The sequence below is a fragment of the Puntigrus tetrazona genome, chromosome 23 (assembly GCF_018831695.1).
Source record: "Puntigrus tetrazona isolate hp1 chromosome 23, ASM1883169v1, whole genome shotgun sequence".
Taxonomy (NCBI): Eukaryota; Metazoa; Chordata; class Actinopteri; order Cypriniformes; family Cyprinidae; genus Puntigrus; species Puntigrus tetrazona.
The window spans coordinates 11656626-11683795 of NC_056721.1; the positions used below are offsets into that span (position 1 = coordinate 11656626).

Sequence of the window (27170 nt, forward strand, 5' to 3'; positions counted from 1 at the left end):
CTGTGCATGGTTAAAAATACATGCTCACGGGGCCTGAGCTAGCCAACCAACACCTGGCTTTGACCCACTGCGTGACAGTCAGTCTTGCAATTCTACCCCAGCAGACAGCTGACCCGAGAGTTAATGTTCTTAGCATTTGTGTTCTCAGGAACACTTAAAATGAGCCATACTTTCTCTTGTATTCAGATGTCTGTTTGAATTAAATGGTAGCCATTTGTCTTGAAATTCACAGTGGACAGTAGAAAACCACACACTCAGATAGAGGAAGCTGCGCATTGATTAAATAAAGCTACCCCAGCAGACACACACATTAACACTCTGATGTATGAATTATTAAATCACATAGAAAAAAACCCAGAAGTACAAGAATGCAATATATTCTCAATCTTTTTTGTTGTAATGTTCAGTACTGCGTTGCTAAGCATAAATGCAGCATTTGGGCTACAAAAATAGAACATATAAGTCATGCACAACAACATATAACAATCTTACCCTGAGTAGAAAGTGTTATAAGGCTGCATAATGAGGACTGAATAAATGCTTTATGTGTATAGCAGATTTTTACTAAAAGTGCTCTGCAGATCAACTTGTATAGTAAATAATTTTGGAGTCTGGATCTACTGTAAAAAGAAAAAAAAGAAAAATTGAATAAAATCTTCTGGAGGTCCCTGATGCTTCACTACTATTATAACCCATGCTGAACTGACCGTTGTCAAAAAAAAAACACAATGACAATTAAAGAGAACAGTCATAAAACTATGATGGTGTTTGTCAAAAGATATTAAAAATCAATTGCAGTCATACGATTTTTAATGGAAACAGTGAAAAATAAACAGTAAATAAAGTGCTGGTTCATAAGTCAGAGGGGTTTGTTGTTAATCGTCTAGCTGACAGAGTAAAGCCACCCCTCTCTTGATCCAGTGCTGAGGACGCTTGCTGGTAGGAAGCATCATGCTGATGACAAAGTTGGTTGAATGGCCAGTGGTGGAAAGTGTTCCTTTACGCTCACTGGTCTTATAGAGAGGACAAACATAGATGCTCTGGGGCTGATCCATGCTCCTCTTGTCCGCTAAAGACAGGTTTGGAGAGCTTGCTGAGTAAAGTAACTACAAAAGCATTTTATGATTTATGAGTATGAACATAAATGATAATATTACTTGGTTTGATCCAGATGATAGGGACTGCATCAAATAATACTTTGGGATACTGTTCGGCCAAGACGCCACTGCAGGGAAGAAAATAATTAATGAAAAAAAATGATAGCTTAGAAATGATTTGATTATTTCCAGTGTCTTCCTGCTATGACCTTTTTCTATCCCACCGAGCTCCATCCAGAAAAAGGCCATGAATGTAAACTCCATCTTCAGGAGTTGAGTCGGAGGTGTCAAATGGCAGAACCTAAAGTAATAAAGAAGAATTTGTAGCTCTCGAATCATCTCTTTTTATCTAATAAAAGTACTCTCACCCGAAGAATAGCTGCAGCAGACAATACCTCATAATTAAAGCCAAGCAGGTCAATAGGGATGGAGTATTTCCTAGCGTAATTCTGCAAGGCACCTGTTATGAAAGCCTGAGTGAAGAAAAACCCAGACAACCAGAACACATGGGGCTTCTGCGTGTCATACCACTCCTAGAAAAAGAACATGACACAGAGAGACACTAACTAATCAAAGAAATTCATTAAAAAGAAAAAATATTGCCATCTATTCCTGTAGAGCTGATTCTTCTGTCACACGATCCTTCAGAAATCATTCTAATATGCTAATTTCTTTTATCAAATTGTGAAATAATAATATTACAGCTTTTTTGTGGAAACTGTAATACATTTCTTCAGAATTCTTTTAGAAATATGATGTTCAAACGAACAGCATTTATTTAAAATATTAATCTATTTGTAACATTATAAATGTCACTTTTAATTAATGCATGGTTGTTGTTAATGCATTTCACTTTTTTCTTGAAACAAGCAAAATAATCTCATTTTTCTTACCCTATTGCCAGATTATTTTGCTTGTTCTAAGAAAATTCAAGAAAATTCTTCGATTTAACAATTCTTAGATATTTTCCCTGAAAACAAGACAAAAAAATCTAGACTTGAAAAGCACTTCTTGCAGTGTAGACCCCACTGTCTGTGTGTGATCACTGACCTGCAGAAATCTGAGTCTGGCTAAGAAGTCGTTGACATAGCTGCCCAATGGCTTAAGACTAGGATAGGAGCATTTGGCCCACTTTTCTGGCACTTTCCCCACCAGCAGACTGCCAGCTATAGCCTCTAGCTCTGCATCCATCACCACCAGCCCCTTAATGGCCTTTATCAGGTTCTGCAGACTCACACGTATAGTGCTGCTCAAACTAAAAGAGCAAAGAAAACAGAGATTACAAAATAAACACCATATGTGGAATTGTTTCTATAGACATTCTGGATCTAAAATGAGCTCTGAAGACTCACTTATTGTACCGCTGCATCTCCTGCACGAGAACTGTATTCATACTCTCCTCATAACACACAGGAAACTTGGCAAGGGCAGACTCAATGTCAAAGTTACCTGGAAGCTGCATGGCCAAAATCAGAACATCAGTAAATCAAGGCCATGTATACAAATATACAATAATTATTTATAATCTTACTTTAGACAGGATGTCATTTGCAATGTCCAGTAGAGTGGTATCCCCCCGAGCCGCCCCCTCCTTTGAGCCCCCACCCTGGGTCAAGATGAGAGAATCAAATAGTAGTTTTGTCTGTTGAAGGTCTTTGGAGATGTCCACGTTCTCATGCATGCCAAACACCTCGGGATGTTGAGTAGAAGGTAGGTTCTGTGGAGCATATGCAGTGTATTGTACTGAGTTATTCATCAGAGTTTGAAGTTAAAACAAGGTCAGCAGCAACTTTATCATAAAGCCGTACCCTGATAAACTCCACATAGTCTTCATAGATGGACTTTGGAGGTGCGTGATAATTGCCGCTGGGGGAGAAGGAGTAGCGTGGGTGGTTGATAATGTCTTTATTGTAGAAGTCAGCGAGGACTGTCAAGAGGAGGCGGCGGTCCCAGTCATCCGTCACACGTCCTCCGTAGTTGCACTCTCCGGTCAGATACGTGATGGCCTCAAAGGGAACCGCCTCGTATTCGTTCACAAAGAGCTGAGGAATAAAAAGTGAGAAAGATAATACAATTATTCGTACTGTTCTTCCAGTCTTCCATTTAGGTTCCTTTACACCTGTACACATTGTAATTATTTTAATCTTTGTTACTGAACAAAGCAATCGATCTACAGGCGTGAAAACACCCTTAATCTGCCAGAGATACTTTTATTATGTCTTCATCATTTATTTTGGCTTTTAATATCACATATGCATTGTATAGAGTAAACTCTTGTCTAGGACCCAAAAATTACCATTAGAAAAATAAATAAATAAACAGATTTTTTAACACTATAATTTATGATGAATTACTTGCACTACCGTTCAAATGTTTGGGGTAAGTAAGCTCCCTCGCTTAATATAAAAAAATTGTTTTATTACAGCAATTAATACAATTTTTAAAATGTGACAGTAAAGGCATGCATTATTAAATTAATTCTGTTCTTTGAAGAAATGCTGTGCCTCTGCATCACAATTTCCACAAAGATTAAGCAGGAACAAACATTTGGTGTACAGTGAAAAACTTAGAATATGGAACATTTTTTATTTGTAATATGAAATTTAACCATACTAGCAATGAAATTAGCCTTATATTTATCTGTCTGCCATTTTATTAATTGTAAAATTACATTTTCAAATAAACACAATACATCATGTAGTGCAAAAGACACTGCGTTGAAAACCAAGCACTTTACCTGCAGCTGCCTGATACTAATGCGCAGATCTGACTCGTTAAATCCATAAGGAATGTTCCATCCCAGTGGCCCAAACTTTTTTCTTTCCTGGACAAGAGCATGGAAGAAGCACACTCCATACAGTAGCTTCTCCCAGACCTATAAAACAGCAGTCAGTAATAAAATACTAGTATATCTGAAACACGATGAAAAGTCGCTGAACTCACAAGCTCTTTGTTAGGACAGGCTGCAAAGAACTCAGGGTCAGAGATGGGATCTGACAGATACGACTGCAACAGATTTAACCTCAACCCAGTGGGAGGCTCATTGGTCATCTTCACGCCATTCTGCAGGATAGTTACTGGAAACTGAAAGAACAAAAATTAAAAAAATCACAAACTTAAAAAGGGTAAAGAAAACTCTATAAAGGGATGTACAATAAAAGTGTCCCACTGGTACCATTGGTGATGGGTAGCTGGTGAGCCAAAGACGGAAGTTAGGATGGCATGTTTCTGGGCTGAGATCCTCACAGATCTTCTCCAGAGTGGACATCCATGACACAGCCAGGTGGCAGTTCTGTAAGCACACCCAGGTGCCCTCCTTCATGGCAGAGTGGATCATCTTCACTGCTATGGGACCCTGGCCTTGTCCCAGAGAGATAGATTTAAACTGGGAGCCACCCATGCTCTTATCATTGGCAAATTTCAGCAAACCTAAAAAGATTGGGGAGAACAGTGTTGCAGTGTAGTAAATGACTTGTATCCTTAAAAGGTTTTACACCTAAGAAAGACAATATTAAACGCTCCCACAAGGGGTCACCAAACCTACTTGACATAAGTTAAAGAAACTGAAAAAAGAAGAATGAGACAAACTATTTCCTAAAGTCTTTACTATTGTCTGTTACAAAGGCATCAGATAGTCGCTATGTCTTGGTTTTTTTAATTTCTAATGCAATAACAATTGTGTCATGGCAACTGTGCCATTATTTTAAGAAGATCAATGACTAGTCGAATAATACTGTTTTTGTAACTATTTAAGAACACATATGGTTGTCATTTGTCTCCTTGCAACAAGCTGCACGTTTCTGCATGGGTTTGTTGCATTTTCAGTAATTTAAGTCTGATAGCATGTCATCCTTAGTCATTTAGTGTATGATGCACAGTTTTTCTATTTAACGATTTATAAAGTCTAAAAATGTTTCAATTTGTGTTTCAAAATATGTTCAGAATTGTGTAGCATTTACCAACCTCAAGTGTTTACCATAAACATACTTCATAAAAAATGAAGTACACACTAAATAAGAGAAATGTTTAACTGTCCTGTTTAACTAAAGTAATAAAGCACTCACTAGCCATGGGATCCGCTCCAGGAGAGAGTACAAACACCAGTGGAATGGTACAGTTGGAGTCACTGTAGCTCTTACTGAGGTCAAATGGAGGTGGTTCAACAAATCTCTTTCCCAATTTGTCAGTCACAAATTTGCTGATTGCTGGCTCAATCTTTGGGAAAAGAATAAAGAGAAATTAAAATAACTGGGAAAAAAAATGTTCCTGTAAGTGATGTGCTGCATTTATTACTTTTTGATAACTATGGCCAGTACATGTCAATGAGAACTCACTTTGTCAGGTCTAAGGCATCTGTAAATTATCATTTTTTGAAGTTCATTGAGTTTATCACACCAGGGCTTGGGCAAAGCTGTGTTGTATGGCTCCTTACTATCATAAATTGGCAGGAAACTCTCAGGACTCTTAATGAAGCTCTCCCTATATTTAGTTAAAAGAATGTGTCAGTATTAGCTGCAAAGGCATTGATATAACATGCAGATGTTTCAGTCATTTCAGAAGGCATGTTAGAAGCAGAGCCTTCATACTTGAGGCCTTCAAGGGCAGGATGATCACTGGCGCGGCAGATCTCATCCCAGCTCTTGTCAGGCAGCCAGTTTGGATCAGGGTTGGCAACGTTGTTCTGTAGACCCACACCTCCAGTGAGCAGGAACATAAATTCAGAGTACTCAATCTCCTTCTTAGCCCTTAGAAAGATCAGGTTTAGTCCACAGATTCAATGGACATAAGCTTCATCATGTTTTTATGAAATCTGACAGTATAAAGCCAGTGTTGCTTAAACTTACAGCAGTAGATTAGAACAGAGCAGGAATGAGAAGAGGAGTTTGTCCTTTTCAAACAGCGAACGGCACACGTTGCAGTACAGGTTATAGGTAAAGTGATCAATCAGGTATCTGAGTCTCTTCTCTAAATTCTTGGATTTATTGCTGTGAAATCCATATTCACAATAAATACAAATGCAAGTAAAAATGATAGATGCAGAATTATTAAACGCATATGCAGCTATTCCCCACCTGTCATGTATGGAGTTGATGTAGAGGTTGACAAACCAGTTGAGAGAGTATTGATACATGGGGTCGATGTTAGCCAGGTCTGCAATACTGAAGAAGAGGATGGAGGAGTGCTTAGCAATGGCTCTGTAGCCTTCCCTCGACTCAGCTATTTCAATCTCAGTCTTCTCTGCGATCTAAAAAATTCACAGAAAGTCACAGAGGTCAAACCAGAAACTATCATGGAGTTAATAAAGGGATTTAATTTAAACCGGCTCTTTAATGCACTACACCTGCTGTTTCTTAGTAATCTCATTAGACATTATCTTGGCAGCATCCAGGATCTGAATCGCACTCTCATCTTCCAAGATGTTTCCCTCTGAGGACTGCAGAGTTTCCAGGATTTGGTCCTCGATCTCTTTAAGCTGCTTCTTATTGGCTGCCGACTGAAGAATTAGGGCATTTCTCTCCTCTTCTAATTCAGGCCTGAGGGAAAACAAAAGGGAAATACTGTATCTGCCAGACAAGACACTAATTCCAAATTATATTTCTCAGGAAAACAAGGGAATAAAATCAGAATCACCTCTCTTTTGCTACCACAATGCCAAGTAGTTGGTCTTCAAGGCCCTCTGGTGTAATCATAAAGTTAAGCAGACACACTTTGGTAGCTAGCTCAGGCAGGTAATGAGGGTTCCTCAGCTTGGTAGTGATGTAAAAGCGGAAGTCACTCGAATATTCAATCACACTCTCACCCAATCTGATAGAGTCCACACCCCCTACAAAACAAAGCAGGATTTGATCACTTTGATCTTCCTCTTTAAGAGTCCAATGAATCATGTAATCAGAAAAAATCTTTAAACAAGAACTTATTTAAAAGAGTTGTTTTAGTAAAACACCTTGCTTGAAAATTTGTTTGAGGAGCAGCGGCTCTAAGGAAGGGTCTAGCTCCTCTCCTACGTTCTCCAGCAGCAGTGGAGTACCAAACTGGATGCAGTTCTCAAGTGTTCTCATGTAGTCAGCATCAGTTAGCTTGATCACATTCAAATTGTGCTCCCGTTCTGAGTTTTTCACCCATTTGTTAGCCTGGCCCTGAGGATCTATCATTAATGGCCTGGCAAACAAAAACATAACATGTTTTGGTTATAAAATCAGAAGAAAAGACCTGTTATTATTTGTAACACAAAATTTCAAATGATTTGGCTTTGTTGAGTCATACCATCTTCTGGAGTTGCTCACTATAACACCATTATCAATGGAAAAGCTGTCAGTGGGAAGGCCAGCAATATTCCAGGCCCTGATTTTAATTGGGTCTCCGAGTATCTTACTTAGAGAAAAGTCATCAGAGGATGGGATCTTCTTGGACTGAGTAGAAAAGAAATATTGAATAAATGACAATATATATTAATTTGCAAACAAGACCATCCTCATTGAGAAGAGCAGTACAATACCTTGCAGAGTCTGGCCCACATTTTAGTACAGTCATGGCGAAAGCTAGCAGTGAAAGCTCCCAGATAAGCAATAACACCAGCAGATATTAGCACATCACCGGTCAAGTTATCATATGTGCACTGAAGGTCATTGGCTGCTTTTGACCACCTATGTAGAAATACAGGAATGCATACTCTGTTAGCTCAAATATAGGAATTAACCGAACATAGATTTATAAGATTTGGTTATAGTTGATTGAAACCTGGATTTTTCTCCTCCTAAACCTCCAATTAGCTTCTCGGCTCTTTCTAGTTTGCGAGCACAGAGGTCCACCTGGAGCTCCAGCTGAACTTTCTCTTCAGTCTTTTCCTCCAAAGTCTTCTGCAGTGAGGCCAGACGATCCTCCACCTCCTTTAGCTCTGCTCTCTTCTGGTTTAGCAGAGCCATGGTGGTGGCCAGGGATTCCTGGGCTACAATAAGGTTGGCTTTCTTAGGTGCCACCACCTAAGAGAGAAAATAATTTTAATATCATATTTGAAAATATGGTATGAAAAAGTATATATTTCCTTATACTAAAAGAAATAAAAATGACAGAAAAACAACATAAAACATAACTATTTGTATGAAACTATTAATATGTAAACTACTTGAGTGAGATACAGATGAGAGTCTATCCACCTTTGCCACTCTGTCATAAACCTCCATTGCAGTGATCCATCTGCAAAGCCCTTCAGCTGCAGATGAGGCTTTGGCCACTTTGGTGGGGTCAAAGTCAGGGTTGGTCATATACTCACTACGGATTTTATGCATCACTTGAGCCTGTCACAAAACAACACCATTAAAATACATCAACCACAGTGTTATGAAACAACCTACTGTTCACACCCTACATAATAAAAAAAGACTTACAGGGATGTTGTCTTTGTCATACTCCTTCAGATCTTTGAGGAAATTCATGTCTCCTAGCAGCTTCTTGCTTGGACCCCAGTAGTCAAAAATCTATCAGAATAGATATCATGCTGTCAGAAAAAAAACCCAAAAACAATTAAAGCTCTTGTCATATGACCTGTCTAGACTGGATTTTCACCTTCTGTCCAGTTCCAGCAGGATCATTGATCTTCTCTGGTTTGATGTCTTTCATTACACACACTGCCGCCATCACTAGCTTAACTCCTGATGGAGGGTTCTTCATTGATTTTACAATGGTCACATCAGCTGGCTGAAATCACAAATCAACACACACCTTTTATAATAATCTATAATTTTAAAAACCACAATTTCCAAAATGTAGCCATTTGTTAATTATAACAGGGCTTTATTGATATGTTCTTTAAAAATTATTTTTTAATGTAAAAAAACTTAAGCCCTATCCCAAAACATTACATTTCTGCAATTCTGCATTCAGACTGAACTGATTAACATACTGTACTTACATGTAAATTTTTTCGATAATTATTCTTTATTTATTTTTCGTTAAAGCAGCAGTCTGTAACTTTTGCCGCACTAGCAGTTAATAAAACAAACTGTGTGTCTCTTAGACTACTACTCGAATGATACAGGTACCGGGATACTCTACAGCAATACCTACCCGAACCAGTCTAAATAGTCCACATATGAACACTTCTTATGTGTACCGTAGTAATTCTGGAAAGTGTATTCAAGATATACTTGCTTATTACATGAATATGGTACATTTTGAATACAAAAAAGTTATGTACTGAAGCTTTAAATGTTTAATAAATTATTTTCATTTAATAAAAGATGCATACTAAATTCTTCTTTCTTACTAAGTCTTCTTTCTTAAATGAATTTTCAGACCGAATCCTTGCATATACGTAAACATGATTAGCCACCTTCACACAGCACAGTTACTCTTTCCATGTCAGAATATGTTGTCTTTCTTACGATAGTGAGAAAAGCAGTATGTAAAATACAAAGCTGACCTTGAGTGTGTCCAGGGCAGACAGTGCAGCCTCCAGTGCAGGGATAGCCTCGGCCAAGTCACTCTCACACTCATTCTTCAAAGCCTGGGCTTCATTCGCTTTTAGAGTAGCTGTTTCTTCATCCACACGGACGAGTTTGCTCTTAGCTTCAACCTCCACTGACTCAACCTCTATCACCTGAGAAGAGAAACATGCAGCTAAAATACGAAGGCAAACTTTTATCAAAATTAAGATAATACACAAAACCTCAATTACTACTATAGGAACAACAGAAATACTGTAACTCTATTCAGTGGTAGCACAAAATAAAGATTTGTTTTAAACACAGTACTGTAAGATAGATGTCAATATTTCTTACTTTCATTATTTTGGTGTTGTCAATCTTAGCCTGTTCAAGTTTAGGCTGCAGGTCCACCAGTTCCTTTTTCATTTCACTCACCTAAACCAGCATAAATGCATTAAAATCCTATTTTTGCCTCACTGATCATGATTAAATAAGCTATGTGGTTATATAAAAAAAGATAGTTTTATCTGCTACTTATTTTATTCTCTACATTATTCCTGACGTATTACCTGAGACTCTGCAAAAGCCAGTTTGTCCAATCCATTTGTATATCTGTTTTTAGCACTCATAACAGTGTCCCGTTTTTGAGTGAGAAGAAGTCTGAAGGCAGCTATGAGCTCCAAGTAGGAAGTGGGAGTCACATAGTTATGGAGGCCCAGCTCTGACAAAAACCTGCAAATATTACATTTTAGTATATTTAATGAACAATTGTTTTTTATGAGCCACAAGTAAAATAAATTAGTCTGTCATCATTTACTCAACTATTTTCAGTAAATTTTCTAGGAACACCCCCTTTAACAGATCATACTAACCTTGATATAAACATCATACCTGTGAGAGAGATCAATAGCAGAAGTGTGGAAGGTCTTGCAGATTGGCACGATTTCCTGTCGCTCAAGATCACTCAGCTCCAGTGTCTCCAAGAACTTATTAGCCACTCGCTCCAAAGCCTCTTCAGGCCATGGCTAGGGAGATCAGAAACTAAACTGTAACTTCACTTTCAGTGGAAGTTTATATTCAAAACTGGTTTAATTTGTCATTTTATCATAATTTGATTTATTAATTTTGTCATAATATGAATAGAAAAAAAAACGTTTTTTTGTTTCTCCAAACACAACAAGTAAATGCTTAACCATTTCTTCCCCGTTCTAGATCACCTGAAACCAATCTATGGTGCAGCAGTTAATCAGGGAAGGGAACTGTCGCAGGCGGTTTCGGAAGGCATCTCCTATTGGGCTGAAGGCCACTACTATATGTAAGTTCTCTCTGCAGCGAGTCACAAAGTATGCAAACAGAGCTAGAGGGCTGAACTCCAAATTTTTATTTCCTGCTTGAGCAATGGGGCGTACAGCCTAAACAGGACACAGTGAAAAACATACCAGAAAATTTTATTCTTAAGTATTATCTTCTCACAATATAAATCTCTATACATCAATAAAGAGTTTTATATATGATAATTGTATCTTACCTCCATGATTTCTTGTTTTTCATCAACAGCAAAGATGTTTGGTACCTCCCCTGTGTTTAAAATGCTGTCCACATCTTCTAAAAAGGCTTCATCCTTTATCTGAGCATCAGTGAGCAGAAAGACCATTTTTTGGCCCTTTACTCCGGCATTCTTCATCAGGCGCTAGACAACACAAAATCCATTTTTGATCTCTAAATATCTTCATGTTACTCTCTTCCATACAGCAGTTCAAACCTACCGGGGGTTGTCAGGTTCCAAAAATATTGTAACAAACCATTATTTGTATATATATTTAATATTGCACACAAGTAGCATTTATTACTTTTATGGTGCTTTTATGGTGTTTTTTGACATGCCCTGTTTGAAACAAATTATCATATGGATTAGAGCTGCATAAAGAATAATCATACAGGCTTGGAATGACATGTGGGTGAGTAAATAATAAAAAAACTGTAAAATTTGTTTAATTACACTATACCTTCAGATCATCTCTCCATTCATTCATGCCATAGCTTTTAGAGATCTCAGGCTGGAACAAAGTCATATTAGCCATAAAAGTGGCAAGCCTAGTGATGGACTGACGGCCACTGCCTCCAACTCCAACCAACAGAGCATTTCCTCCAGGCTGTTTTAACACACGGCTGATCCTGGACAGGTGCTCCAGGACATAACTACACAAGAGAACAAGGGATACAATCAATCAAAAATTTCGTATTTCTGCTCTCCTAAAAGTATCATTCACCCAGAAATAAAAAATGTGTCATCATTTACTCCCCCTCATGTCTTTCCAAACCTGTATGAATTTCTTTCTTCTGTGGAACACATAAAAAGAAACTTGCCAAAAAAATCCAATGGAAGTCAATGAGAACCAAACCTGTCTGGTTATCAACATTCATCAAAATGTGTTCTTTCTTGGGTTCCAACAAAAAAGGTAAGCCATACAGATTTGGAACGATATGAGGGTAAATGATAACAGAATGTTCATTTTAGAATGGACTAAATCCATGCACTAAAGTGTAAACAATTTTTTAAACATTACCGGAATATGACCAAGTTCATGCGGTTCTTGTGGGTTTGGTTGTACTCTTCCAGACAGGCTTCTACCACCTCACTAAATCGCTCCATGGAGGGAACCTCTGCATACAGCCTCTCACTTTCATCCACATCAGGCCTCATATAATCTCCAAATAACAAATTGCGCATATTCTCCTCACAAATCTGAGGAAAAGCAAAATAAAAAAACAAACTCTAACCATTCTGGTTTCTGTTTACTTTGTATTTACCACTGGAAAAGACAGTATTTTTGTCCTATTAAATTAATCTTTATCATTAAAAATATATATATACATTTTGTCATAACTTGACACATTTGTTTTAGAAAATTGCTTAAGATATTAATTTAACACATAATACAATTCCAGTCATTTTAAATACATTATTTAATAAATTAGAAATGATAAGAAAGCCTTGGATGTTTTTTGTTTTGTTTTTTTTTTTTTTACGTACAGGTTTGTTACCATCCTTAAGATGTTCAAAGACTGTGTCAAAGTTTTCCTTGAAGTGTTCCTTCACAATATTGCTTATGAGTGAGTAGAGCCATGCTCGGTCCTGGTCATCCACAAGGCGATCGTAGAAGACACGGTACAATTCATGTACGAAAAGCCTGATCATTGTTCGCTTGTTTGCAAGTGATTCTTTCTTCAGTAGTAAGCATCCCTGCACCACTCTCGAGAAATCTCTTAGGTTGAAAGTGTAATGAGACTTAGCTGGGGTAGGAAGGAGATTTTCTATCGCCTTTTTATAAACCTATTTCACACAGAACACAGAATTCAACAATGTAAAATGATACAGAAAAAAACTATGGAATTATATACCATATACCAATATATACCATTCAAGAGTTTAGGCTGAGTAAGAAAGAAATTATATTTTCATTCAACACAGATGCATTAAATCACAGGAATAAATTACGTTTTAAAATATGTTTAAACAGAAAATCAATTACTGTTTTTCTTTGTGAAAATAACTTTTGAACAGTACTGTATATACTCTGTATGTCACATGACTTACCTCAAGGGTTGCCGAGACTATCTGATTGCCGATTGGAAAGCAGTCAGATGGGAAGTCATTGGTCCGGAGGTAAAAGGTCACAACATTAGAGAAAATGCGCACCATGGTCTCATCACTGAATGAATTGATGCTGCAGATGTTAAAATGGCGTAGAAAACGAGGAGTCACTGCATTCCTCCCACCACCAGGGGGACCCATAGCAGAGATCAGTTGTAGGTCCATAAGGGTGATTTTTGAGGTGTCCTTAAGGTCATACCTACAACATAAGGACTCTATTACAAAGTTCTGTAAGCTTAGCTATATAACAGCACATAAGAGCAAAGAGTAAAAAAGACTAGAACTGATTTATAGTGTATTAAAGTTGTCATTTACCAGTTCCCATGGTCAAAATACTGTCGAAGCAGCTCAATTGGGGGTTGTGCACCAAACACCTCTTTTGCTGGCATATTCATGTCATCCACAAAGATGATGCATTTCTTTCCCATGGGAGGTCCATACACTCCCTTTCGCCTCTTGTCTAGTCTGGACATAATAATGTTCTAAAGGATAAAGAGAGTACTTGTGTTATACAAAAAGGCTGCTGAAAGAATCATTGTAATTTTTTTGACAATATGTTGCCTGTATGATGAGTGGGATGCATCCTGGTGGTTACCTGAGTCTGATTGGCACTGGTACGAGCTGAGAAGTTGATGAAGAAGGGAAGGAAAAGTTCTTTGTCGAGATTGTTCATAAGTTTCTCTTTCACATAAACAGATTTTCCTGTCCCTGTTGGGCCGACGAGCAAAAGAGGCCTAAATCAATTTGAAAAAAAAAATAATAATTTTTATAATTTTGGGTGAATGCAATAACACAAATTAAAATTAATAGCTCAACTATCAAGTTTAAAAGAAGAGCTAATGCAGTGGTTCTAAAACAAAGAAGTTGCAGAATGAATTAAAAGTATTTAAATGAATAAATTGTTATAAATGTATAAAAATAATGTAACTTGAAAACCAAAATTAAGATGTAACCTAAAAAAACTAAAATTAGTTTTTCTCCCCTCAATAACCACCGGTCTAATGTTTGTCAAGACATTAGAATAGAATACTTACATCCCATACTGAATGCAGAGGTCCATTAAGTAAGTATATCGTACAGTATCAATTGTGGGAACAATGATGTCCTGTACTTTGGTGTTCTTGTCACCTAATGGTGTATTTCTGATTGACTCATTCCAGTGGACCCAACGACCTTTTCCTTTGAACTAATTTGAAGTGATAAGAGTCATTTTGCCGAGTAATATCTCTCAAATTCTCATACTACTCCACTATTATATACTAACCTCATAACTGTAGTCATAAACAAGACCTTTCTCTTCGTATGGACACTCCCATTTAGACACAGCAGCAGGTATGGGGTAGTTTTCTGCCTTTCCTGAAATTATTTCTCTCAAAAACTGATCAAATCGACTGCGGCTGTCTGTATCACAGCATCCACCGACAGACCACACCAGGGCAAAAGCAAAAGCTGCCTGATTGGGGCAGAATAATTCATGTTTACAAATTTTGTACAACACTTTTACATTGTACTTTTTCAATGAATAATTACCATGATCCATGTACGTATGTTTTTGTTTCCTGGATCTTCACCTAAAGGCCCAGTCAGCAGCATCTCAAAGAGTCGTGTGAGAGACACAACAGAATTACTGTTGCTGGTGGGAATGACCTCCTGGAATATTAAATTCAATGAGCTCTGACTGATTTGTTGGCGACGTCTAATACAAAAATAATGTAATGTGGTTATGCTATATAAGCAATTCATTATGTAAAAAAATTACCCGACACTGTTTGCGTAATAAAACAAGTGCAGGAGGAAGTAACCACTCAAAGAGCTGCTGCAGAAGTGCGGAATTGTCTTGTGACTGAAGTGGATCAGGAAGCGTTCTCATCCATGACAGTACCAAAGGTGTCCATCCTAGTTGAGACGGCTCCATGTAGATCATTCCACAACGACTCACTGTGGCTGGCTATTTCAGGAATTAGAAATATAGTATATATAATGAAAGCTGTAATAGTTTTGAATATGCTGCATATATGGATAGTGCTTAGGTTTAATTGAGACAGGCTGACTCACAGAGGCTTGTGACAGATCCATGGCCTCAAAAATCAGACTCATCTGATTGGACATCTGAATAATCTCCCCACTCATGAGACATAGCTAAAATTACAAAAAAAAATGTAATTCAATTATTATCTACAGGTTTAAATGATTTAAATGATAGGAAGCTCTTAAAATAACATGCCTTTTTGTTGTCATCCAACACTGTGTTCATGCTCTCAATCCAAAGCGTGTCTATGGGGCCATCGAACACCACCCATTTCCTGTCTGGGGTATCACTTGAGGCAAATTCTCGAAAAGTGTTTGCCACAATTCCATCTGTCCACTGATAAAACAAAAATGCACAAGTAAAAAAAGCACAAATCACCACTTTTTCTGTATAATCTGATGCAGAAACCAAGCTCTTACCTCATGGGACACGGGATCAAACTGACCAAACACTTGGCCCATCGTGATAGATTTAGGATTAACGGTTTGATACACAACTTTTTCTTCCTCATTATAGCCCCTTTCATTCATCAGGGTCAGAGTATCAGCAAGAATATGAAGTACTTTGGTTTTTCCAGCAAATGGTTCTCCAACAAGCATGAACCTATGGTATAATGTATTATAAAATGTATAAAAGTGCATAGATAAAAATTACTATAATATTGATCAAATAAAAAGTAATCTTACATTTGCATTTAGATTTACATGTTTTACATTACCAGTCTAAATATCATTGCTAAGGGAAATACCATCTTACCCATGACGAACTATCATCATCTCATAAGTCTGAATCATTTTGTCCAGGAAAACCTTTACAGGCTGTACGTTGCGATTTTTGCAGCACTCTTGAGCACATTCCAGGAATAGCTATTGCATATAAACAAAATGTCATTAAAATATTGTATTCTAAAAACAAAACAAGCAACATTAAGCATAGTGTACCTTATAATCTGCCACAGGTAGAGAAATTCCTGGGAACAGGTCACTAGTGATTCCATTGAAAAGAGGGATGTCATGGGAGAGAAACTTGGGCTCATTTACATCCTTGATGGACCGTAGAAGCTACAAACAGAATGAGGGTAATGTATCTGATTTAAACCAGCTTTTGGTATATGACACTGGGTTAATTAGACCTCCATTTCATCAACTTACAAGTATATCCTCATTTTCATCTGGAAATTTGAGCTTTAGGTTGCCAGCAGCCACCAGCACTGCTTTAACGGCTCTCATCCCATAGTCATAGTGGAACTGAGAAGACAGCTGCTCAGAACACAGTCTGTAGGTCATCACGATCTTCACTGAGAGAGGCTTAGCATTGAGGAAGCCATATGAGTACAAGGAGATTTCAGCGATCAGTGCATAGTTTGGCACCATCATGGCCACTGTTCTAAACAAGACCTAAACAAGAGTAACATGAAAACAGAACAGTACAGTTAAAGCCTCGCTAGACAACATGTTAGGTCTTATTTAAACAATTTACCCATAATACACACCTTGAGGTTATCAGGGAGTTCAGATCGACCAGCATATCCAGGGTTCATCGTGATGGCCACAAAACAGTTTGGGTTGAGGCGTAACTCTGTGCCCTCAAAGTCAAAATACTCAAGTTTCATTTCTATGGCCCTCTGAATACAAAGGATCTGCTGAGCCACCACAGACAGCACCTCCAACTCAATCCGGTTAAATTCGTCAAAGCATGCCCAGGCACCAGAGGACGCCAATCCCTTGAAGAACTAGAAAATAATATTTAGGCAAACGTTGACTAGAGATAAGAGTTTATATGTTATTTACAGAGCTTGTTCAGTAAATAGATAAACTAATAAATATAGCCTAATGATAACCATGCTAATGTTTCTGAGCTCTTTAATTGAAACAAGATCCTCTCACCTTCCCCATGGCTAGGTAGTCAAGACCATCTGAGCAGTTAAACACCACGCACTGCACAGCAAGGGCTTTGGCCAGATCTTTGGTGGTCTCAGTTTTGCCTGTACCTGCGGGTCCTTCAGGAGCTCCACCCAAATTCAAATAAAATGCTCCAATCTTTAAAATAGGACAATAAACCAGATTTTACAAAATGAAATAATAATTATGCTTCAAACATAATAAATACGTAGCTGATATGATTAGTTTTAGTCTGATTATTGTTTCAGACATAATAAATAAATTGTCACAACTGAGTATTTTCTGTATTCTCATAGCATAATAGCAAAGCATAATAAATAGCATAAAATAAATTAGCCATTTAATATACCAAAGTTCGGTAGCATCTGTCTGTTAATGGCGTGATGACCAAGCGAGGAGAGTTTCCAAGGTATTCATAAGCATACTTGACATCACAGTTTATAATGCGGACACGGACATTTTCACTAGCCCAATAGTAACGTAGCTGAGCAAGCCACTGGAAATCTGTCTCACTAGAAACTCCTGAAATTAATATTGAAAGTTTTTAAAAGAAAAAGAACAAATGTACAATACAGTAACCACAAATTCAAACGACTATGTCATATAATACAGAATGTTTTTTTTAATAAGTTCTTCACAAGACTGAAAAATTATTTTTAACATTCATAGTATCAAAGCTACCAGGTAGACTAATCAAAACAAGAGGACCTTTCTCCATCATTTCCATGACCACATCCCTGGCATGCACATCGATGGTAACTAGGGCCCCCAGAGTGGTGCGTGTCTGCTTGGACAGCTTCCCCCTCACCAGCTCCACAATATCATTCAGCTGATTCTGCAGCTGCCCGTGGTAGTTCTTCAGACCCTGTGAAATTCTTCTGATCAATCTCAGGTACACGGTTAAAAACCAATGGTTCACTGATATTCAGAGTGGTTTCCTTACATTAGCACCACTCCTGATGGCCTCATGCACCTCCAGTGTCCAGTACAGCTGTGAAGTACAGAGGACCACCTGTCCAGGCCACTCACGTACCCACTGACTCCTTTTAACCTCTGGATAAGCCTGAACACATTTAAGACAGTTACCTGGTGCGTAAAAAATACTAAAGACAAAAATTTTATACAAAAAAATTACAAATGGGAACTCTTACCATTCTGGAGCGATTGATCACATCCCTGATGCTTCTCAGCATGATGTCTTCCACCTGCACCAGCCACTTCTCCACAGCTCCTCGTGCCTCAGACGTAGAAATCAGCTGGATGAGCTCCACACGCTCCCCCTCACTGCTGTACATGGCCTGGATGTCCAAGTTAGGCAGGAAGTCCAGTTTGGCGATGCCCTCAAAACATTTTTTTAGGTGAGGCTGCACTCGCATGGGATCTTTGGTTTCTGAGAGAATCTCCAGCATCTCATCATTTGAAAGGAAAAAAAATCTATAGGTTGTGAAATGGAAATACAGATAAAAAATTCAAAAGCAGTTTGAAAGTATGGCACAATGCACTAACTTAAAGGCGAAGTTTGCAGTATTGTAATTAAAACTATAATGCATAAAAATTAAATACATAAAAATTTAAATAAAATATATATTTAAACTAAATTAAAAATGATAAAATGACATATAAAAATACATTAAAAACTTAAATATTAATAAATACTATTATAAAATATAAATAACTACTAAAATGACACTTTGTGTAGCATCACTGAATAAAACTGCAAACATAATGATTTGTATCCAAATATGTTATCTGCCACATGATTGAACAATGATTAAACAAACAGTATGCTTTTAGATGCAGTTTTCTGTAAAATCTACTTATAAATTGCTTATTTTAAAAATGAAAAAAATATGTAGTTTAGCTTAATCCATGTTAAATATTTTACCGTGGAAAAAACAGTCTTTTCTTTTCAAGGTATGCATTTAAGCCCTTCATAATGTTCTCAAGTAGGATGTGGGACTCTTGCAGTTTTTCAAACAATCCAGACAGAGAAGTAGCAGCCAAAACCTGTGCAAATGGGAGGATTATTGGCAAAAATAAGCCTAATAAATAAGAACATAAGCTAGAACATATTATTTCTAAACCATTTCTTTAGTTTTTTTGTATTTAGTATACGTTATCACCTTTGGGTCCTTTACACAGTTCATCATAACCTCCTTCCAGTGTTTGTTTACAATCTGGAAGAGACGGCCCTCCTCAGGCATCTGCTTCATTATATCCTCAGAACTGAAGATGGGCTCAAGGTATAGCCATTGATGTTGAACCTTAAGCCACTCATCTATAGTGTCTTGGATACGGATCAAACGTTCCTCCCAGGACTGGTTTAAAATAACAAAACTAGCTCTTTGAAACAGTCTGTGATATTTGTATATTGGACAAAATTGTTGGTAAAATGAAAGAAAACTCACAATGGTCACAGAAATAACTTTAATCTGACAAAAGTAATAATAAATAAAATTCTATAAATGTTAACCAATGAAAGTCAGACATTGTTTTTCAACCATGTTAAATATTTAAACTCATGAAACAGACCTGGACAAAAATGAAAACTTAATATTTTGTTCTTTTTTCTGCAATCAAACGCTTCCTGTTTCAATGAGACTTCTGCACCTCTCAGCAGGTATTTTGGCCCACTCTCATGAGCAAACTGCTCCAGTTCTCCGGTTTGAAGGGTGCCTTTTCCAGGATGTTTCAGCTCCTTCCAAAGATGCTCAATAGGATTGAGGTCAGGGCTCATAGAAGGCCACTTTACAATAGTCCAATTTTTTCCTCTTAGCCAAATTGTCCTGTTGCAAGAATGGGACTGAGATTATGGCTAGTACATTTCTCTCTAGAAATAGTCTTGAGATTTCTACCCTAAATTCAAGACAGAACACGCAGCAAAGCAGCCCCAGAACATAACAGATTCCATTTCAGTAAACCATTTCTTTAGCTTCATTTTTTTTGTATTTAGTATTTTGTCTCATCACAGGACATTCTGGGTGGCTTGTACATGTAGTTTGGCATATTCAGTCTTCTTTTTTATGATTCGTTTTCAACAATGGTGTCCTCCCTTCCCATGTAGTTTGCTCAAACAACGACGGATGGTGCGATCTGACACTGATGTTCCTTGAGCATGAAGTTCCCTTGAACGGCCCTCCTCAGGAATCTTTAGAAGTCTTTCTAGGCTCTTTTGTTACCATTCGGATTATCCGTCTCTTAGATTTGTCATCAATTTTCCTCCCATGCCACGTCCAACTGACAGATGGATCTTAAACTTCTGAATAATATATGCAACTGTAGTCACAGGAACATCTAGTTGTTGGAGATGGTCTTATAGCCTTTAATGCCACTTTCTGATCTGATAGTGTCTCTGGTCCATACGGATCAAACAGTGATTACCTGGAGCCATATATATAGGCTCCCAGGACTGTGATGGTTTGAAAAATAACAAACCTAGTCCATCTGTTTTGAAATTCTGTTGAAGTGAAAAACAATGTCTGATTGGTTAACATTTATAGAATTTTTATATATTATATATCAGATAATAGTTATTTCTGTGACCATTGTGACTTTTCTCAATTGACCAAACTAATTAATTTTGTCCATTTCTGTATATGAGATGCCCAATTTCTTGAGATGCCCAACCTCAATCTCACCTTTATTTCTGTCTCAAAAGGCTTGATGAAAGGAGAGCCTCTCATAGTTTGGGTTTTCACTATCTGGTCATCCAGCATGGTTTGAATCTCATCCACAGAGGACAGGATGGACACGCCGGTGTCCCTGTATGGATGATAATGAAATGACACCGTATCCCAAACCTCCAACATATTCTGCATGGCCCTCTCCAGAGCAAATTCCTGAAATTGAATAGTTTCCAAAAAGACGTGAGGTGTTTTATCTCTTTATGGCATATAGCTGCATACAGGAACTGCAATAAATCATATGGGTCTAGATTCACAGTGTTATTACTTTGCTGGCTCCTGCACTGATGTTCTCAAACAATTCCAGGTATGGGTTGAGATTCTGTTTAAGGATTTTGCGCAGCGTGCTTCCAGAGTTAGGGGTCAAGTCATTGGCTGCAATTTCTGACATTTGCTCCCAGTGTCGAGGTCTGATGCCAGGGTTACATAGGATGGAAACCAATGGAATGTACTCCTAGTAAAAAAAAAAAGTGATTATTCCATGAACACTGTTAATTGTTCATATTTATATGAAATAACACTTCAGTCTATAGGATGTAAACACTACCTTGAACTCTTTGACTTGCTCCACAACACTGGTGCAAATGAGAACAGTGGCACTCTCCTGTTTGTCCTCTTCCTCTTTAGGCTTCCTCTTTAGTCCTGCTGTTTTCTCCTTCTCTTGCTCTGCCTTCTTCTGTTTCTGCTGGAAGAACTTTTGCATCTTGTATATTTCTCTGAGGTACTCCTCAACCTCCAGCTCAATACTCTCACCATTCAAATCCAAGAAAGACCCGTCCATCCATCTACACTCACATGACAGGATAAGATATCATTCTTGATAACATAAATCAAGTTCAAGAAAAACAGACTGCCTGGAAAAAGTGAAAACAATGAGCCATTATAAAAATTGGATAAGAAGAATATGATTCCACAAACCTCTTTCTTGTGCGTTGCCATTTTAAAACCAAGCTGAAGAGCTTCTGATAGGGTTCAATAGATTCCTTGATCACCTCCACCTCTGGGTATGAGGTTTGGTCCCATTTGTAAAGGGATTCTTCTTTATTGATAAAGACAATTGATTCCTCAATGTCCTGAATTCTTTTCTGCACTGTTCTCACGTCAGAAGCATACTGGAAAGGAGAAGTAGTACTACAATATAAATCAATGATTTCTTTCAGAAGTAATCATGACAGATCAGGTCAGATAGTTTACCCCAAAAAGAAAACATTGACAAATTTTTCACCTTCATATCATGACAGTGATATAATATTGTATTGAAGTAATGTGACTGAGTAATGATTTAGATGACAAAATTTAAATTTTAGGTAATTTTTTTGTTATTTTAACTGGACAAATCAACTGAAGATTTCAACTGGTAATGTACCTGTTGTATCATTTCGAGTTGAGAGCATTGTGTAAATTCCTCCATCCTGCGGCCTACTTTCTCTAGCTCTAGAAGCAGCTTCTCTCTTCGACCTTGAAGTTCTTGTTGACCCTTTTGCTTGGCTTCATCCATTACCTACAGCAACAGAGTGCATAAGTCCTTCTAACAAAAAATATATATATTTTTGAGTTACTGTATGTCCTTTCAAAATTTCACCTCATCACTTTGATCAAAGATTGGGTAAATGTTTTGAGGCCAGAGCAGTACTGTGGCATTCAGTTCAAGATGCTCTACATCAAAAATATGTACGTCCATCAAATAATTCATCCTGTGTTGTGCTTCCTAGAAAAAGTAATATAAAAAGTTACTATTTGATTTGTTATTTGCAGTAAGAACATAATAATAAAATAAAAAATACCAGTAGTTCTGAGGTACCCACCATTATTCTATCGTTGAGCTCCTCTATTCCCTTAGTTTTCACCTGATCAGTGTAAGTAATCATTTCTATCATGTCTTCTGTTGTTTCAGGCACTTTCAAAGCCCTGTCTCGAATAGCCTCAAAGTCTTTACAAATCCTGCAAAACAAAAATAAATTTTGATATATACATTGCAGATCTAAAAAGAAATTAGACAAAGAGACAGTTCATCTAAAAATGTCACAGATTTTAGAAGACATAAAAAGGTGAATAAATGATGATCGAATGCTATGTTCTTTATACATTAGCAAAACAACTTGAGCATTAAACTTACTGAAGACTGCATTGATGGTGTGAGCCAATAAGCTTTCCCACAATGATTTCGGAAAGGGTGTTCGCTTTCTTTGCAAGTCCTTGCTTGAGCTCCTCGCAGTCTAGTCGTACCATGTCAAAATGGATCAGAGATGGAAGACCGGATATCTCTTGGGACAATGCTCGAAACCGCTCCACATGCTAACATTTAATACATGAATAGTATAAAACAGATTAAACACAAAAAACAAAACCTCTTTTAAAAACATAGAGTACATAAAGTAACCTTTTGACGTTTGAACAGTAGTGTATATAATATACTGAATTAAACATAAGCTGACCATAGTGTACTCATCAAAGGAATGCTCTTCCTCCATTAATGTTTCCACCTGAGCCTGTGCCGTTCCATTGACTAACCAGTCATAGCTGTCAACTAAACAACATTCATTTAATTGAGCAGAATAATAGCGAAAACATGTCACAAAACACATTACACATTGTTCTATGTGGTTGTAACACATTTATATTTGGTTGCTAAGGTGTTTCTAGGGTGTTTTGGGATTTGCTTACCATAACTCTGGAAGTGTTTGGCAGGTCCATCCAAGTTTATTCTTACAGCATTCCTAAGAGTGTTCTGTGCCCAAATTTGAACATGATCTGGGAGCTTGGCATCCACTACAGAAATGTTGCCCTCTGCTAGCCATGCCTGGACCGTCTGCACTCTCTATGGGACAGGCAGGACTTAATGTCAAATATGAGCTCATAAACTCATCCGATCTGATTCACATAGTCAAAATAATTGTGTGCAGCACAACCGCACATCAATATATTTCCCAACCTGCATGGTATTGCTGATCAGGTTTGCAATGTCAAGCACAGCCTCTGCTAGATCATGAGAATTGGGATAAAAATCCATCTTCTCGTCATCAAATATTAGGTCCATCTTGAATAGAGGAAGCTTGCTGATGTTGAGAGGATCAAACAAGCTGACAAATGCCACCACACTCCTCTCAACTAGTGACTTTAGCTAAAAAAGGGTAAATAATTAGGTAAAGGGTAAACTAATTATTCCATTATCCTAAATGCCAAAACAGTGTTGGAGAAAAAATCTCATATACAATGATAGCAGATACAAAACTGTCTGACAAGTAATACTCAGCTCACCTGATTGGATAAAAGCGTTGAGGCACAGTTGTAAAAGGAGTCAAGCTTTTTGGGTTTGACTTTCTGCACAGTGTCTTTGCTGGTGAGCAGGTGAATGACTTTTGGAAACCAGGATTTTATGAGTCTGTCCTCTACTCTCTCACACTCAACAGCCACTTTGTTCTTCAGACTTTCACAGTCTATAGGCCCTGTGGATCTTTATAGCAGGTTTCAAGATGTACATTGCACAATCATCTTTTTTTTTCTTAATAAGAAGTTTTTTTATTATTATTATTACATAAAAGGCAATTTTTGTGTTTATTAACTTTAATCCAACAAGCCAAACGAACATGAAGGAATCCACGTTACTATCACGTGACATTAAAACCATAAAACAGGATATTAGACCCCAATGGCAAGTGTATTTTTTTTAGAAATTTTTCTATCTAATGGTTGAATTAAGAATTTATTTATTTATTTATTTAGTAAATTGGTGTTTTCAAAAAAGTTTGAAACAAACATAGATACAAAGATTACATATTTGTGCGGCCTTGCTACTGTGGTTTTATTGTCAAAAGATTTATCCTTTTCATCATCCTGGAAATACTTACTTGCCATTGACTCAAGAAGCAAATATGCAGCATGTAATAAGAAAATGAATGATTCCAGATAACAAAAACCTCCTCAAACACAACAGCAGTACCTGCAGTCTGAAAGATCAATAAGGAGCAGGTGGGAGAAAGTACTGTAGCAAATATCAAGGACACTCTTCATGACCGGATGCAATATGTGCAGATTCTTCTGCATTTCTTTTCGATTCTGCAGAAAGCTGTCATGCCATGGACAGGAGAAGTCTAGAATTCTGGTGAAACAAAACCAAGATCATAAGAACAGCCCTTTTGCCAAGCATATGTCATAATCTGGCCCTATTAAGGTTATTAAATTAAATACAGCTAGAAAATTTGCCTGCATTATTATTTATTTGGAATCTGCACTTACTCAGCAAACCCGTTGGTCTCGCGAGAAATTGTGTCAGTTGACTGTGGATCTTTTAGTACGGTGCTCACTAAAAAAAACATTAATAACAACCTAATAAAAACCCAAAGTTTTGATTAAGCTGCTTTATAAATAAAACACAAACAGATCTAGCATTTCTATTATTTTCTGTGAATATATACCATAAACTGGACTCACCTCTGTGCTTGGTCATCACTCTGAGGTAGGTCTCACTGACCTCTTTGCATATGTCTTCAAGCAGCTCTTGCCTGCCGGGCCCCTGGCGGAGCCGATGGGGCACACGAGCCAACATAGCATTCAGCCACTGCTGCTGAAAGGGTGCAACAGGACTTTGCTCAACACAGTCTTTCAGGAACAAGTAGTTCATCTAGAAGAATATGGAGAGAAAAGAATAAATCACGATGATATGAAAAAAACGAATAATAATGAGGAAATTATTACTTATTATGAGGAAAAAATAGCATACATATTGTTTTCTCTCTTCGCTGATCATCTGAAAAACGAAAATAAAATACATTATTAGCAAATACAATACATATATAATATTGTATGGTGAATAAGATGAAATCGAGTGAAGTATTTATACTGTTGAGGGAAGCTCTGGTTCAGAAGATGGAGGAGATGACGGTCCTGCTTCTTTGCCCCGCATGTAAGCTTGCATTGCCCTGTCAACTCTAACACAATTGCAGATATCGCATTACGATATTACTATTATTACTATAATACTTAACACCCCTGGACATATGTGTGTAGTTGACATGTCACTTTATGTATAAACAGCAACAGTAACCTGATAAACTACAGTAAACATTTTACTAACTTTTGGACAATTATTACTTGTCATTTTTTAGGCCATGCACTATGTCACCACTTATTTGAATGTTTACTTTAAAATTTTAGAAATTAGTTTATGTAAACTGCAACAAAAAGGTGATTATAAAAGAAAAAAACACTTAGAAAGTAGTTGTACAATAAGATTTTTTTTTACATTTTAGAAAGAAGTTTGATCGCTTTAATGCATCTTTTCAGAAAAAAAACTGTTTTATTTATTATAAGAACTATGTATTATTATTTAGTCTAGGCCTAATCTTCGATGAAAACTATTCAGGCTATATTTCAAACAAAATCTTCATCCGTAATAAAAAAATAAAATCACCAGCCTATTAACAAAGTCAATAAAAACACTAAACAAATCTCTCACATCATTTTCTGGAGCTGTTGCTGCTGTTGTTTGCTCCTCCTGTGCCGCAGCAGCTTTCTCCTCACGACTAGTCTGTTCTCTGGAAGGCCTCCTGACGCTCCGTCCTGGACCGGAGGGCTTGGGATGGGGGGCAGGACATTGTGCCTCCTCAAACCACCCACCTGGGACTTCAATGCACCTGCCGAGGTCGGCATTTTAGCGACTAAAAGTAAGTGCGACATTTGTTCCGGTTAGCATATATTTCTGTCTTTTCTGGCACATCGTTCGCTAGAACTAAGGGCGACGAACTCCAAAACAAAGTACTGTATTTAATCCCAAATGAAATATACTTACAAATAATTAAGAAAACCTAAAGGACAAATAATCATGTAAATATAGTGATTATACATTTTACCGTTTATAGTAGCTTTTACGCGTCATTCGTACTCCGAACGGTATTTAGTTCTGCTCCGAGCTCCAAACTGATATAAGTTTGTTGCATTTGTGGAATTTCCGTCAACAGATTGGTTGCCATGGATGCACAGCCGGAAGTGCTTTGCTCTCGGAGAACGCGAGGAGCGCTGCCAGTGATACGTCATTCCTACATAAATAGAAGAAAAAGATAAGCAATGGTTGACAACAAATCTGTATGATTGTCTTTATTATTATTATTATTATTATTATTATTGTTATGGAAAAATGCGCAATAAAATACTGGGAACTGTGAGTTAGACAATTTACAAAGTAAATTAAACTATTTCACCATATCAATCGAGGCCCAAAGTGATAAAATAATATTTCATGTAGTTATTGTTATTTACATGTCCGAAAAGTAAGATAAAATCCTGACAGCTTGTAAATCACCAATATCTAGTATAGCAGACTAAATAAATATAAATGTCAATTGTCAGTCTATAAAATATCTTCCAATAATACGTCTCACTGAGA

General features: G+C 37.3%; 1 protein-coding gene across 1 annotated transcript; it reads right to left on the reverse strand.

Annotated features, from left to right (window-relative positions):
* Nucleotides 1–865: 865 nt before the first annotated feature.
* Nucleotides 866–26782, reverse strand: dnah12 (dynein, axonemal, heavy chain 12). Its single transcript, XM_043224286.1, has 74 exons — nucleotides 26638–26782; nucleotides 26244–26445; nucleotides 25629–25716; nucleotides 25509–25535; nucleotides 25220–25409; nucleotides 25025–25091; nucleotides 24729–24887; nucleotides 24047–24242; nucleotides 23721–23909; nucleotides 23453–23606; nucleotides 23224–23315; nucleotides 22905–23083; nucleotides 22594–22729; nucleotides 22371–22496; nucleotides 22155–22289; nucleotides 21707–21900; nucleotides 21336–21573; nucleotides 21057–21242; nucleotides 20744–20944; nucleotides 19229–19423; nucleotides 18991–19112; nucleotides 18257–18539; nucleotides 18049–18168; nucleotides 17814–17970; nucleotides 17455–17627; nucleotides 17091–17243; nucleotides 16697–16936; nucleotides 16356–16601; nucleotides 16146–16265; nucleotides 15961–16070; nucleotides 15624–15807; nucleotides 15400–15540; nucleotides 15231–15314; nucleotides 14935–15123; nucleotides 14706–14825; nucleotides 14440–14628; nucleotides 14210–14361; nucleotides 13771–13909; nucleotides 13491–13657; nucleotides 13119–13374; nucleotides 12555–12854; nucleotides 12088–12266; nucleotides 11527–11719; nucleotides 11049–11210; nucleotides 10738–10932; nucleotides 10412–10545; nucleotides 10090–10252; nucleotides 9875–9955; nucleotides 9517–9693; nucleotides 8661–8792; nucleotides 8483–8572; nucleotides 8252–8392; nucleotides 7836–8077; nucleotides 7594–7741; nucleotides 7362–7507; nucleotides 7042–7256; nucleotides 6729–6921; nucleotides 6439–6631; nucleotides 6170–6342; nucleotides 5942–6082; nucleotides 5684–5842; nucleotides 5432–5576; nucleotides 5162–5312; nucleotides 4273–4526; nucleotides 4041–4181; nucleotides 3835–3972; nucleotides 2906–3139; nucleotides 2629–2814; nucleotides 2450–2553; nucleotides 2148–2352; nucleotides 1493–1630; nucleotides 1307–1398; nucleotides 1158–1225; nucleotides 866–1069 (listed from the first exon to the last, which is right to left on the reverse strand). Exons 2-74 carry the CDS (start codon nucleotides 26435–26437, stop codon nucleotides 876–878), a joined length of 11898 nt encoding a protein of 3965 aa, XP_043080221.1. The 5' UTR covers nucleotides 26438–26445; nucleotides 26638–26782; the 3' UTR covers nucleotides 866–875.
* Between the last annotated feature and the right edge of the window lie 388 nt (nucleotides 26783–27170).